Raw genomic sequence first — 14,495 nt, 5'->3', positions numbered from 1 at the left:
AAGCCATGCTGCTCTGAGAGGCTGCGGCCTGGCGGCTCAGGCTGCACTACCTCATGGGGTTTCATTCCCCTCTCCCCTGCCCTGGCTTTTCTGCCCTGAGGGGAGGTAGCCAAGCACAACTTGGGCATTTGGCCCCGTGTCAGGGGTTTATTTCCTGGCAAGCGCTTGGCTGGGAGTCCGGTTGCTGGTCTGGCCACTTGAATGTCCAAACAAAGGCCCTTTGAGGTCCTGGGCCCGTGCCTGCCTGCCGCCTCGGGGCTGGCCAGGTTCCCCGGAGGGTAGAGGCTGCACACATCAGTACTGCCTGCTCACATGCCATTCTGGAAAGGATACAAGTACTTGATGTGCAACCAGATTCCCTTGCACTGGGACATCTAGGGCCCTCAAAAGGGCACACCAGTCGTATGTTGTCAAGTTCTAAAATTCAGTCTTCTCCCCATCCCTTTCTGTGTGCATTTCCTGGGGCTGTAGTAACAGTGCCTCGAACAGGATAGCTTAGAACAACAGAAATCTATTTTCTCACAGTTCTAGAGGCCAGAAGTCTGAAATCAAGGTGTGGGCAGAACCACTCTGAAGGCTCTAGGGGAGAATCCTGCCTTGACTCTTCCAGTTTCTGGTGGTGCCTGCTTCCTTGGCGTTCCTGACTTAAAGAAAGCTGTTCCCTTCCATTCTCAGCTTCATGTGCCTCAACCTTGTCCTGTAGCCTCCTTCCCTGTATGTCCCTGTGTTTCTCTTATGGCCTTCTTATGAGGACGCCCGTCTCTGCAGTCAGGGTCCACCCTAACCCAGTATGACCGACCTTATCTTAATTAATTACATTTGCAAAGACCCCTATTTCCAAATAAGGTCATATTCTGAGGTCCTGGGTGGATGTGAATTTTGAGGGAACTCTATTCAACCTAGTATACCTTCTTTGGGTTACAAATAGGACCAGGGAGGGGGGCTGGGCAGGCAGCTTATCTCTCTTCTTTTGCCCTCAGGGAAGCTTGCCCTGCTGTTTAACCTTGGGCAAATGACCTAACCTCTCGCCACACAGAAAATGAAGATAGTGAGAGCTACATGGTAGAATGGTTGAGAGGACTGGATAGGTTATATCTGCAGTGTTTAGTGCCTGGCACATAAGTGCTGCCTAAGTGTGAGCAGTTGTGATTGCTGCCATCTTTTGTGCTGGAGGAGATCACAGCTTAATATCCAGTGCCCAAAGAGCAGGATTTTCTTTCCTTACTCTTGCCCCCTTGAGGTAGTTTCCTTGCTGGGTGCCCCACCCAAAGGCCCTTCCGTGGTACCTCTAAGTCTGGAGCTGGGCATGGCTAACGTCCCTCAGAACCATGGGTTCTAGGTCCAGCTCTGCCACTCACAGATCGTGTGACCTTGAGTAGAGCCCTTGATCTCTCTGTGCGTGCTTCCTCGTCTTCCCCATGACCAGAGGACATCTGCCCATGTTGCCGGGCCTTTGGGAGGCTTTGGTGAGGCTGCTGGAGAGTGTGATGTCTCCTTCTTCTGCCTTCAGGCCAAGAGGCTGTGTCTAGTTAGAATTGTCCTCTATCAGGATTGGGTTTTGAAGCTGGTAGGAAAGAGGTGGTTGGGATTAAGCTTGGGTTGGTTGGGCTAGGGTTTGGATTTCACTCCTGGGCAGTTCATTTCCTCTCTCTCAATCTCAGTTTCCTCATCTATAAAATGGGAAGTTGTACCATCTTAGTTTGTGTTCCCCCAGAAGTAACCCAAGCACTCAAGCATTTGAGTGCCAGCAGTTTATTTGGGAGGTGATCCCAGGGAACATTGGTAGGGGAATGGGAAGTGAGACAGGAGGGGCTACCTGTGGGCATCTGGACTCCAGTGCTGCTGGAGAACTGGGGACAGCATGGAACATGCCTCAGTTATCCCACTTGAGGGGCGAAGGAGCAAGGGTATTTTTCTTCCTGCTGCTGTTGGTCAGGGGAGTTGAGGACTGCTTCCAGAGGGTGATAATTCCCCTTCCCTCCTGATCTGCCTCTCGAATCAGCAGAGTGAGCTCTGAGCCCAGGCATGCCAGGAGTTGCAGGTTCTGGCTGTTGGGAGTTCTGTAGACGGGCACAGACGCAGTAAATGCACCTGCACAAGAAGCAGTCCCGTAGGGCTGTTCGAAGACACAGACAGGTCATCCATGTCAAGTGCCTGCCCCATTGCAAGTTCCCAGTAATTAGTGCTGGCCTGGTGTGGCAGCCTGAAGGCGTGCACGTTCTAATCCTCAGAATCTGCAAATATATTACCTTACATGGCAAAACATCTTTGCAGATAGGTTAAGCTAAGGATCTTGGGAAGAGATTATCCTGGGTTATTCAGTGGCCCCAATGTAAGTACAAGAGTCCTTAGAAGAGGGAGATAGGAGGGTCCGAGTCAGAAGCGGAGGTCAGTGATGCAGTGCCACAAAACAAGGAATGCAGGTGCCTCAAGAAGCTGGAAAAGGTAAGGAAATGGATCCTCCCCTACAGCCTCCAGAAGGAGCCCAGCCCTGCTGACCCATTGCAGACTTCTGACCTCCAGAACTATAAGGAAATAAATGTATGTTGCTTTAAGCCACTAGGTTTGTGGTCATTTGTTACAGCAGCAACAGGAAGCTCATACATTTTGTCAGAGCAGGCCGAGGCCAGCACCTCAAGCATGTCCCTAACGTGGTGGGGCCATAAAACTTTACTCCATTCTTTTCTTTACTGATAAGATATAGGAAAGGACCAATGAAAAATATCCTGGTAACCCGGACTCACTCCTGGGCCTGCCTCTTGTTTGGAGGCGAGCTCAGAAGTCAGTATCTAAGTGACTCTGCACTGGGGAGGCCGACCCCACCCCAACACCCTGTTCGAGTAAGCCTTTGATTTCCTCGGAGTTAAGCATCTGAGACTCATTTCTCAGCCTTTGGGTACTCTGTGATACTTCCAAAATTATAACCGGGAACGTATGTAGCCCTTCCTATGCCTCAGGCACTGTTCTACACCCTGCATGTGTGAAACTCAGCCGATGCTGATAGCGGCCTACACGGGAGCTGCTGGTACTCTCCCCGCTCCAGGGGGGGCAGTGATGGCACGGTGGGGGGGGGATTACCAATGTGCCCCCGGTCCCACAGTGGGAAAGAGGCAGAGCTGGGATTTGAACTCAGGCCCTGAGTTTCCAGAGTGTGCTCCTGGCCCTCCTGAGACCGCCTCTGCAGACGATGGTTCAGGAGGGCTTGGGGTGGAAAGTCTGTCATCTGTGACCACAAAACAGGGTCACATAGCTTGAAAGACACCTTCCAACTTCTACTTATTGTTGGAGTCACACTCTTCCATTTCCCTCCTGGGGTTATCATAGTTGTCCCCATAGTTGTCAGAGACAGGAATGGAGGAGATTGGAAGTGTTCTCCCTCCCATGTGCAGATGGATGGTGCCCCATACAGTCACTTCTGTTCCCACGCTGAATGGATGTGGAGGGCACTGGCATCTACTGAGGCGCTTCCCTTTGGGGTGGAAGATAAAGCCTTCATTAGCATCAGGGGCAGGGGAGCCCTCCAAGGGGCTGTCTGTTGCCGGCTCTGTCCCAGGACCCTTCACCCAGGAATGTTCAGGTAGGGGGTCGGCCTTTGCATTTTACAGACAGCAGAGCTGAGGCCGGGCAGGTCTCTGACAGGGTCACACACAGCATGTCTGCAAGCTCTCCACCCTGACCAGGGCACAGCAGCGGCTCCAGCCACTCTGTTCTGTCCACCTTGAAGACTTACTCTGCCCAGCTCTGGTACCACAGAGGAGGCGGGGAGTTCTTAAGTTCATCTTACAGATGAGATTCAGGCCGTAAGAACTGTTTTGTAAGTACAACGAAGTTTAAAGATGGTTTAAGGGGACAGAGGGAATTTACATTTTGAGGCTGTAGACAGTCTAAAAATAAAATATTAGAGGGGCGCCTGGGTGGCTCACTCGGTTGAGCGTCCGACGTCGACTCAGGTCATGATCTCACGGTTTGTGAGTTCGAGCCCCGTGTCGGGCTCTGTGCTGACGGCTTGGAGCCTGCTTCGGATTCTGTGTCTCCTCCTCTCTCTGCCCATCCCCCGCTTGTGCTCTGTCTCTCAAAAATAAATAAATTAAAAAAAAATTTTTTTAATAAACTATTAGGTTTTCTACTTAGAGTCCTGTTGCCATTCCACCAAAAATTTCACATCAGACAGTGAGAATTTAGAAAGGAGAGAGGGTGCCCTAGGCCGAGTGCTCAGGGAGGGAGAGGAAACCAGCTGGAGCCCTAAAGGTGGGTTGGATTTCGGTAGAAAGGTGAGGGAGACAGGCACTCCAGGTGGAGGCCAGGCTTCCTCTGCCTTGCCCAGGATCAGCACAAGTTTCCAGAGGCACGCCTGGTAGGCAGCGCTCATCCTGGTGTGCTTGTTCTATTGCAGCGCGGGTGGGAGATCTGTGCCCGGTTCTCATGCCTGCTCTCCCTCCCCGGGGTTGTTTCTTTCCACCAGGGTGACTGACGAAGTTTTTAACTTCCTGCTGGTGTGGTATTACTGCACCCTGACAATCCGGGAGAGCATTCTCATCAGCAATGGCTCGAGGTAACAGGGGACCTGGCTTTGGGGGGGGGGGGCGTAGGGGGAGCCAAAGGGAGATCTGGAACGGATGCAGGGGAGGGCTGTCACCCCCAGCCTGTATTCCCTTCCTCCTCAGAGGGGGCGGGGGGTTGTCTGTGACTGTTCAGATCCAGGGAGGAGGGAAAACATGTCTGCTGGTGCAGCGTCACTTGCCATGGTCAGTCTCTTGCTTACAAAAAACTAACTCAAACGGGTTTAACACAACAAGAAGTTTATTTTCTCGTATCAAGGAACAGGTCTGTTGGGGCTGACTTCAGGTCAAGCTTAATCCAGGTACTTAGACAATGTTATCAGGACCCACTTTCTCTCCACCCTTCACCTCTGCCTTCTAGTAGGATGTTTTCATTCTCAGTCTCCATGTAGAAGCACCTGGGAGCTCCAGGCTCAAGTCTTTGTTTCTAGCATTCTCAGCAAAATAGGGCACATCACTTTTTTTCCAAGAGCCTCACTGGGTCCCATTGGCACTTGCTGAATCATGTGCCTGTCTCTGCACCAATCACTGTGGCCAGAGAATGCATGGCTGTGATTGGCCAGGCTTGAGCCTCATGCCTGCCCCTACAGCTTAGGAGCTGAGTGTCAGGAGGGGAGTGGTTCCCCAGAGGAAAATTGGGATACTGTCACCATGAGGATGAATGGATTCTGGTGACAGGAGTGACTGGTCCCCCCCCCCCCCCCCCCCCCCAGGGAGATAGGGAGGATGGAGAACATGTGGTAACGGCCTTGGTTCAAACCTGCTTTGTTACCCAGCTGGTGCTGAGGAGGAAGACAGTCAGGCTGGGAGTGAAGGTTCCAGAGTCCTAGTCCCAGTGCTATTCCTGAGCAGCTCTGTGACCCTGGGCAACTGATGGCCACTCTCTGGGCTATTTCACAGCCCCCTGGGGGAGTGTGTCTCAGGGTTGCTGAGTGAATCAAGACACTTGGGGCTCCCCATCACTGAGGGCCTTCTATGCCAGGAGCCCTGCTATTTTCTCATTCTCCTTCCTACCCCCACCTGTCTCTGAGCTGAGACCACGACTTGCCACCTGCAGGACCCATTTTCCACAGGTCGATTCCTTTTTGGGATGGCCGTTTTCATCTCTGTGTGCCATGCTTGCCCCTATTTTCCCCTGAAACAGGAAGTAACAACCGCCCAACCCCTCCCTGCTTCTTTCCCTCTGGACACTACTAAGGAACTGTCATGAACTGTGTATTTCAGATTGGGGCGGGGGGGTGTCTGCAAACTCCTAAATAATTTGCCACCTTTCACTTTCTGCCCAGTGGTCTCTTATGGCAGATCCCTGCCCTGCCGGGCCTTAGCCTGCATGTAGAGGCCAGAGGTAAGGAGCAGGGGAACAGCGAGTTTTAGGTATACAGCCCTGCAGCATGTAGCCCTTTAGAAAAAAAGATCAGTGTTTCTCAAACCACACTTGTTTTTTACCCACCCTCTCCATTTTTGCCTTTTCCATGTATCATCTGGTTGATACTGTTCACATTTTAAATCAACCTCTCCTTTGTTTTTAAACTTCAATAAATATTAGTTTATTTTAGAAGGAAATTTTATTTCATCACCATACATGGAAAACCAGCATCAGTCGCAGGAAGGAGGAAGTAGTGTAAAAATATCCTTTTGTTTTCCTTGTATAAGTTATTGAAGTCAATTATTTTTGCTTCCGGAAGGCTCTGAGCCTGAGGCCTGCCATCTCTCTCTTCGTGTGTGTACATGAGTGTGAAAAGGGAGATTTTTGGACCTGAGAGGCATTAAAGAGACTCTCCCGGACTTACTCAGGAGAACAAAGAGAACTAAAGAGATGCCCTTTCCCCACACAGTTCAGTAGCATCTAGTGCGACACTCAGGTGTCATCTAAAACTTGAAATACACGCCCCAAGCTTTGGGAAACACTGAAGTGAAAAATCTCACCAAATAAATAACACTCATAGTCTTCCTTAATTGTAGTGAATAGTATCTTTCTGCTTTTGGGTGTCATTGGAGGGGAGCCAGGGTGGTAGATAGTGGGGAAAGGGGGCCGGGGCAAGTGGCAAAGTCTTCTTGGTCATGAATTCTCTTTCTGTTGTCATGGGCTTGCTGTCAGTCTTACGGTTTTATCCTTCTGATGGACTCTAAGAGTCTTCAGAGGCATGCTACATCTCTAACAGTCACTAACACTTTAGTAAGAGTTACTCTGGTCACCTCTTTATCTAGTGTGACAAGCTGTGGATGGGGCGGGGGAGAGGCGTTACCAGAGAGAAAGGAACAGGACTGAGTGGAGGTCCCTGCAAGTGTGGGTCACACCAGGAAAGTGGGGAGGGGGACACAGGGGGGTAGAAGTGGGGTTCCAAAGCCAAGCCTCATTCGCCTAACACTTCAGCAGGTATCTCAAGTTGTAATGGGACTGTTCTTCTGGGCCTCTCTTCTGCTGTGGCCTGGGGCAGGGGTTTGGATGTGGTGGGGGCTGGGATCTGGAATGGGTGGGGTGGGTTTGGTGCTTTATCTTCTGGAATGACTTTGGAGCTGTGGTTCATTAGCTCAGTTAGTGCAATAAGCAAATCAAGTTCCTTTGCAAATCCTGCAAATGAGGGAAAACCACCAGATAGGAGTAAACCTGAGGGGGGAACATATATAAGCATACCTTGTCTAATTGCACTTCTCAAACATAGTGTTTTTTTATAAATTGAAGATTTGTGACAACCTTGTGCCGAGTAGGTCTATCGGCATCATTTTTCCAACAGCATTCGCTCATTTGGTGTCTCTGTCACATTTTGCTAATTCTTTCAGTATTTAAAACTTTTTTCATTATTATTATATTTGTTATAGTGATCTGTGATCAGTAATTAAAATTTGCTGAAAGCTCAGATGATGGTATTTTTTTAGCAATATATATTTTTTAAATTAATTTTTTATTAAAAAAATTTTTTTTAATGTTTATTTATTTTTGAGAGACACAGGGACAGAGTGAGAGCAGGGGAGGGGCAGAGAGAGAGGGAGACACAGAATCCAAAGCAGGCTCCAGGCTCTGGGCTATCAGCACAGAGCCCGACATGGGGCTTGAACCCACGAACTGTGAGATCATGACCTGAGCCGAAGCCAGATGCTTAACTGACTGAGCCACCCAGGCGCCCCTAATTTTTTTTTTTAAACATTTATTCATTTATGAGAGAGAGAGCACAAGCAGGGTAGGGGCAGAGAGAGAGGGAGACACAGAATCTGAAGCAAGCTCCAGGCTCCAAGCTGTGAGCACAGAGCCCAATGTGGGGCTCAAACTTAAGCTGTGAGATCGTGACCTGAGCTGAAGCCGGACGTTTAACCGACTGAGCCACCCAGGAGCCCCACAATATATTTTTAAATGAGGGTATATACATTGTTTTTGTTTTTGTTTTTTTTTTATTTAAAATTTTTTTAATTTTAGAGTGTGAGCAGGGGAGAGGGGCAGAGGGAGATAGAGAATCTTAAGCAGCTTCACGGTCAGCACAGAGCCTGACACAGGGCTCGATCTCAACAACCCTGAGATTGTCACCTGAGCAAAATCAAGAGTTGGGTGCTTGACCAACTGTCTGAGTCACCCGGGAGCCCCTGTGCATTGTTTTTTTAGACCTGCTATTGCACACTTAACTAGACTACAGTACAGTGTAAACATAACTTCTATAGGTACTGGGAAACCAAAAACTTCACTTGACTTGCTTTATTGTGACATTTGCTTTGTTGCAGTGGCCTGAAAGTGTACCCACAATCTCTCTGAAGTATGCCTGTGTATTAATAGTTCAAGGTGTTAAAACTGGCTCAGTGTTAACAGTCCTTCTCTCCATTCTGTTCTGCTGCTGCACTGGCCAGCATCACAACAAATCAACAATCTCACAGGAAAGAGCTCTTTCCTCAGAAGATCCAGTTGTAATTTTGAGACTGATTTCTGATTGGCTGGGCTGAAGTCATATGCTCATCCTTGAGCCAATCACTGTGGCTGAAGGGATGTAGAGTCCCAATTGCCTGGCTGTGAGTCATGTGCCCAGTTATATCCCTCAGCTCCCTTTCAACCACCCAGATGGAGTGTGGGGATGAGGTGGTTCACCAAAGGAAGGGCCTGGCGTGAAGCCAGCATGCAGGGAGGATGGGGGTGTGCAGGGGGTTGGGGGGTGGTGATTGACAGAGAGGCAAAACAGCAGATGTCCTCTATAGTTAGTTCTGGGCCAGAATAAGTAATGAATCAGGGATCGTGTTAGCTTTCTTGGCCAGCCGGCCCATGGGTGCTTGGTTCCAATTGGCTGTTGTAGGGGCCTTTCCTAGGATAAAGACTAGGGGTGGCCAGGAGGGAGGGATCCTCAGAGTGGAAGCTAGCTATTTCCCCTGACTGCCCACATGACCCAAGCTCAAAGCCAGAAACAGCCTGTGATTGAATAATTGCTGGTGCCTGTAGATTGTGCACACATGTAAATATGGCTGAGGTCCTAAAGAGAGGACTGTGGTCTCCTCGGGCACCATCCCCAGACACTGGGCCACGCTATTCCTACATTGTGGCTATGTGTATACCACTCTTCATTGGGTATCTACTGTCTGTACATTAAAAAGCCCATTAACCCCTCCAAACTTTATTTCTGTGGCAAAATAGGCCCAAAGAGTGAGTAATGGGTGCAGGTTTCTTTTGGGGTGATAAAAATGTCCTAAAACTGATTGTAGTCATGGTTGTGCAGCTGTGTGAATGTCCTGAAAACCACTGACTTGTGGATCCACTAAGTGGATGACGTGTATGATAATCTGAATTGAATCACAATAAAGCAGTTGCACACACACACACACACGGCACAAAACCAGCCCAGCACCCTGGAGAGTGCAGATAGATGAGGGGGCTCGTGAACGCCATGCCAGGGAAGAAGCAGTTTCTAGCCTTTCCTAGTGCATCTGAGCGGTGCTTACTTATTGGGGGCACCTGTCAGAGCTGGGCTTTGGGCACTGTGAGCTGTGGACTGAGAGCTGCTGCCCAGCCAGGCTTGCTGCATACATCCTGCGTCTCTGGCTGCTCCCACACCGGGAGGGGGCATTCTCGGGGTGGGGGGGGGTGGGTTGGGGAGGAAGACAAAGGGGCACTGGGTTTGCCAAGCCTTAAGGGCTTGTGTGTGTGGCTCTGCAGAGAACTTGGGGAGAAGTGGTTCCGGAGAGGCTTCTTGGGTGCTCTGCAAGCTGAAAGTCTGCGGATGGGGCTAACTGCCTTTTCTATCAGAAAATTAGAGCCAGGGGTCCTTGTAGACTCTGACAGGCAATACAGGGACATTGGGAGGGGGAGTCTGGGCACAAAGAAGTGGGTGGATGTCTCGTCCTGCACCTGCATGCTGGTGGCGTCTAGACCAGCTGCTGCTTCATCGGCCATACCTCCTGGACATCACTTCATTCGTTTCAGCATCTATTGAGTGCCTACTGTTTACCAGGTGCTATTAGTGCTAGGCATAAAGAGTCACCTAAGACCTTGTTCCACCTTGTTCCTAACCATAACCCTTGAGGTATCCACAGGCCATGCCTGAGCCCCTAATTTATGTCCAGGTCTATTGTGGGATTGTAAAGAGGAAAGATGAATAAGATCCAGTCCCTGCTTGTAGGATGTCTGCATCTGATTAGAAGGTTTTAAGACAACTCAAACCCACTTACTAAGACAATGCAAGTTAAAACCTCAATGACACAGTAATTTTCACCTAGTAAGAAATTTTAAAACTTGGAATCCAGCATTGGTGAGGGTTTGGGGAACCAAATTTCTACTGGCCAGTCCTTGGGAGGAAGGAGCCCAGCTGCTCCCAGGCTGCATTTGGCAAAGCAAATCATTGCCACATTGTGTTCAGGTAACTGAGCTCTTAGAGGCTGGAGAAGATCAGAGGCCAGAGACAAGATTCAAGGACTTCGAAGGTTAAAAGGTTTGAGGGTCCAGCTTTCATCCTAGGCTGGAACATTGACACTGAGGAGCGATTGACAGGCTCCCTCCCGTCCTGTGGAGTGAGAGCCCTCAGTTGGGGGAGCACTGGGTTCTGAAAACAGGGTTCCCACAGCTTCTGGACTGGACACAGGAAGTCCAGGGCTGGTCAAGGCCCTGCTGTAGATGGAGGAGTAGATGAGCCCAGGGCATGGGCTCCCAGGGAGAAACTGTCTGGGACGATGTGAGATGCTGTGTGGACAGTCTGTCATTTCTCTGTGTCTGCGTGGGATAACGTAGGTAGCTCCAGCTCTCTGTAAGTGTGTGTGCGTGCGTGCGCTGTGTTTATTCAACACACTGAGCACCTGCTCTGAGCCAGGTGTCACAGATACATCCATGAAGAAGACAGACAAAATTGCTGCTTTTCTCATGTTTACATTTGGGGAAGAGGGTTCAGAGAACAAACAAGGGGAAAAAATGAGTAATTTCAGATAGTGGTAAGCACCGTGAAGAAAATGAAACAGGGTGATGTCATGTAAAGTGGGGCTGCCTGGCTGTTTTAGATAAGGTAGCCGGAGGCCTTTTGGGGGAGGTGACAGTTGGTCCAAAACTTGAATTTGGATCAGGAGCCAGGCAGGCCAAGTTCTTGGAGCAGAGAGAACAGCAAGTACAAAGTCCCTATTAGACAAAATACCACAGGCTGGGTGGTTTAAGCAACAGAAATCTATTTTCTTATAGTTCTGGAGGCTCGAAGTCCAAAATCAAGGTGAGGTGCCAGCAGGATTGGTTTCCCCTAAGGCCTGTCCCTGGCTTACACATGGTCACCATGGCTTCATGTGGCCTTTGGGGGCTTGAACTCTGAGCTCTGAGGTCAAGAGTCTGACACTTAACCAACTGAGCCACCCAGGTGCCCTTTTTTAAAATTTTATTTTAAGTTTATTTATTTATTTTGAGAGAAAGACCGAGTGCACAAGTGGGAGAGGGGCAGAGAAAAGGAGGGACAGAATCCCAAGCAGGCTTTGTGTCATCAGCACAGAACCTGATGTGGGGCTCAAACCCACAAACTGAGATCACGACCTGACCTGAGATCAAGAATCGGGTGTTGTTTGATTTTTAATTTTTTAAAATATTTTTATTTTTGAGACAGAGCATGAGCAGAGGAGGGGCAGAGAGAGAGGGAGACACAGAATCTGAAGTAGGCTCCAGGCTCCGAGCTGTCAGCACAGAGCCCGACGCGAAGCTCGAACTCACAGACTGTGAGATCATGACCCGAGCTGAAGTCGGACGCTTAACCGACTGAGCCACCCAGGTGCCCCAAGAATCGGGTGTTTAACCGACTGTGCCACCCAGGCACTCCCCCATCACCTTTTTTTAAACCTTAATTAACTCTTTAAAGTTCCTACTTCCAGGGGTCCTTGGCTGGCTCAGTCAGTGGAGCATGTGACTCGATACCTGGGTCGTGAATTTGAGCCCCATGTTGGGTATGGAGATTACTTAAATAAAGTTCCTATCTCCAAAACCAGTCACATTCTAAGGTACTGGGGGTTAGGGCTGCGACATAGGAATTTGAGAGACACAATTCAGCCTCTAACAGGACCTGAGGTAGCAATGGGCTTGGCAGGTTCAAGGAGAGGACAGGGAGACAGGGCTTGAAGCTGGGGTGTGATTAGGGATGTGTTCTTAGGGTAGTGGGAAGCCACTGGGGGCCCGAGTCCTTCTGTGGGTCTCATGGCCAATCTGTGAGTGGTTTATGTGTGATTGTGCATTTCTGTAGGAGAAAAGCACAGAGTCATGGCTTGGGTCTATTTCATGGCTGTTTCTGGGCCGCAGAGTAGCAAACCCACCCCCCCAAGTCTGAGAACAAGAGCCACCTGTGTTTCCTTCCCCACCTGAGCTCCTTTTCCTTCTCCTCTCTCCAAGAATTAAAGGCTGGTGGGTGTCTCACCACTACGTGTCCACGTTCCTCTCTGGAGTGATGCTGACCTGGTGAGTCTCATGGGGGTCCATGAATGGGGGGAGCTGGCGGTAGGCAAGGGGGCACCTTTGGGGCTCCTGGCCTGGGCTGACTTTTGGGCCAAGAAGGAAAGCGTGAGCTTATAGCCAGGCCGCAGGGATCCCCCAGGCCCACTGGGAGGTTTCTGGGGAGGTCCCAATGGCCTGCTGGCTGAGGCAGAGGTAACAGGGAGTGACAGATAGAGCACACGGATGAGGCTCCAAAGGAGACAGATGGAGGGAGTGGGAATCAATAAGAACTTAGGCTTCAGAATGATGATAATGTGTCCCCAGGTTGTAGAACGGGCTTAAAGCAATGATGGAAGTAATCTGGTCCAGCCTGAGAGACACTGGTGCTGAAGAAGGGCAGAAATCAGGGACCTCCGTTTAATTTTAAAAGCTTTTCTCTCTTAGTTGGAACAGAGAGGGACAAGGATGAATGTCTGATTTCACAGCATGCCTCACCTTTGCTTTTCCCCACTTCTCTGCAGGCCTAACGGATTAATTTATCAGAAGTTTCGTAATCAGTTTTTAGCGTTTTCCATTTTTCAGAGTGAGTGTCTCTTGCCTAGATTGGGGGGAGGGGGCATGGTTTCCTGTGGCTTTCACTGATGAGGCCCCTGTCATCCCTCCTCGCTTGTGAGGAGTGTGTCTGGTGTGGAAGGGAGCTCCAGGCAGGGGAGGATCCCAGAAATCCAGGAAAGAGGCATCTCCTCCCAGATCACTGCCCCATCCTGGGGTAGGGGCAGCCTGACCACCCTCACCCCTAGAATCCCTCACCACTGCCTTTTCTTCCACACGTCACAACTGGACTAGTTGTGACTTTTGTGAACTGAGTGGTGTTGAAGGCACAACTCAAAATGGAAATAGAGTATATGTTCTTTTTCTCATTTAAGAATAGCTCTGGATTTATGTACAGTGAACTGGTCCCAGAGGTCACCTCTGGGAATTGGAAGCTTGGATAGTTGGGAATAGCAATAGAGAGTTCTCTTTTTCATCCAGTACCTGTTTGTTCCCTTTGAATTTTATAGTGTGTGCGTATTGCCAATTAAAACAATACAATTTGATTTTTTAAAATTTATTTTTAATGTTTGTTTATTTTTGAGAGAGAGAAAGCACGTGAGCAGGGGGGAGGCAGAGAGGGGGACAGAGGATCCGAAGCAGACTCTGTGCTGACAGCAGACAGCCAGATACAGATACGGGGCTCAGATATGGGGCTCAAACTCACGAACTGTGAGATCATGACCTGAGCCCAAAGCAGGAATCAGATACTTAACGGACTGAGCCACCCAGGTGCCCCATGGTGGGTATTTTTCTGTGTCAATACAGAGAAGGCTATCTCTTCATTTTTAGTAACTACTAAGTATCTCATTGTATGAAAATGTCTCTTGCTGTCTTAGCATTACACACAGCTCCCAGCATGATGCCACCATTCCAACAAGTATCTATTGAGTGCCCACTGCATGCTTAGGAAAGCTCTAGAAGTTTCTAGTCTAATTGGTGCTTAGCTGGGTCTTCAGATAACCTGCTCCCATTGTATTCTGGATAAGGGATAAAGTGGGTTCAGGCTGAGTGTGTGTGTGTGTGTGTGTGTGTGTGTGTGTGTGTGTGTGTGTGTGTGTGTTGGGAATGGGAGGGGGTTGCCCTCTGGGCAGTGAAGACCCCTGGGTCTGCACAGAGCTGGTGCCCGGTCCTGCAGGCTCTGAGCCTGGTGCTGTGCTCCCCCTGCAGGCTGTGTCCAGTTCCTGCAATATTATTACCAGAGGGGCTGCCTCTACAGGCTGCGGGCTCTGGGAGAGAGGAATCATCTGGACCTCACGGTGGGTAAGTAGCCCAGCCTGGGGGTAGGTAGACGAGTACTGGCCCCTCCTTGCTCCCCCAGACCTCACCCCTAATTTCCTACACTGGGAGCACAGACCAATAAAAACATAATAAGACCTACCACACACAAGACCAGGGCTGCTGGCCTCTTGCCTAAGTTGCTTTTCATAATTCATCATGAATTCTGTTTCAGCTGACAAGCTTGAGGCCAGCTGTGTGCCAGGCCTTGA

General features: G+C 49.7%; 1 protein-coding gene across 1 annotated transcript in view; it reads left to right on the top strand.

Annotated features, from left to right (window-relative positions):
- Positions 1-14,495, top strand: part of TMEM120B (transmembrane protein 120B) — a 44,807-nt gene that overhangs the window by 24,706 nt on the left and 5,606 nt on the right. The window contains exons 6-9 of the mRNA XM_086681628.1: positions 4,463-4,552; positions 12,373-12,438; positions 12,936-12,997; positions 14,176-14,268. Of these exons, the coding sequence (XP_086537754.1) occupies positions 4,463-4,552; positions 12,373-12,438; positions 12,936-12,997; positions 14,176-14,268 (311 nt within the window). The remainder of the gene's footprint in view (positions 1-4,462; positions 4,553-12,372; positions 12,439-12,935; positions 12,998-14,175; positions 14,269-14,495) is intronic.

This window comes from Puma concolor, chromosome D3 (genome assembly GCF_028749965.1).
Source record: "Puma concolor isolate L17-30 chromosome D3, mPumCon1.1.hap2, whole genome shotgun sequence".
NCBI lineage: Eukaryota > Metazoa > Chordata > Mammalia > Carnivora > Felidae > Puma > Puma concolor.
The sequence above is the reverse complement of the archived record's forward strand: the minus strand, read 5'-3'. Positions and strand labels throughout refer to the sequence as shown.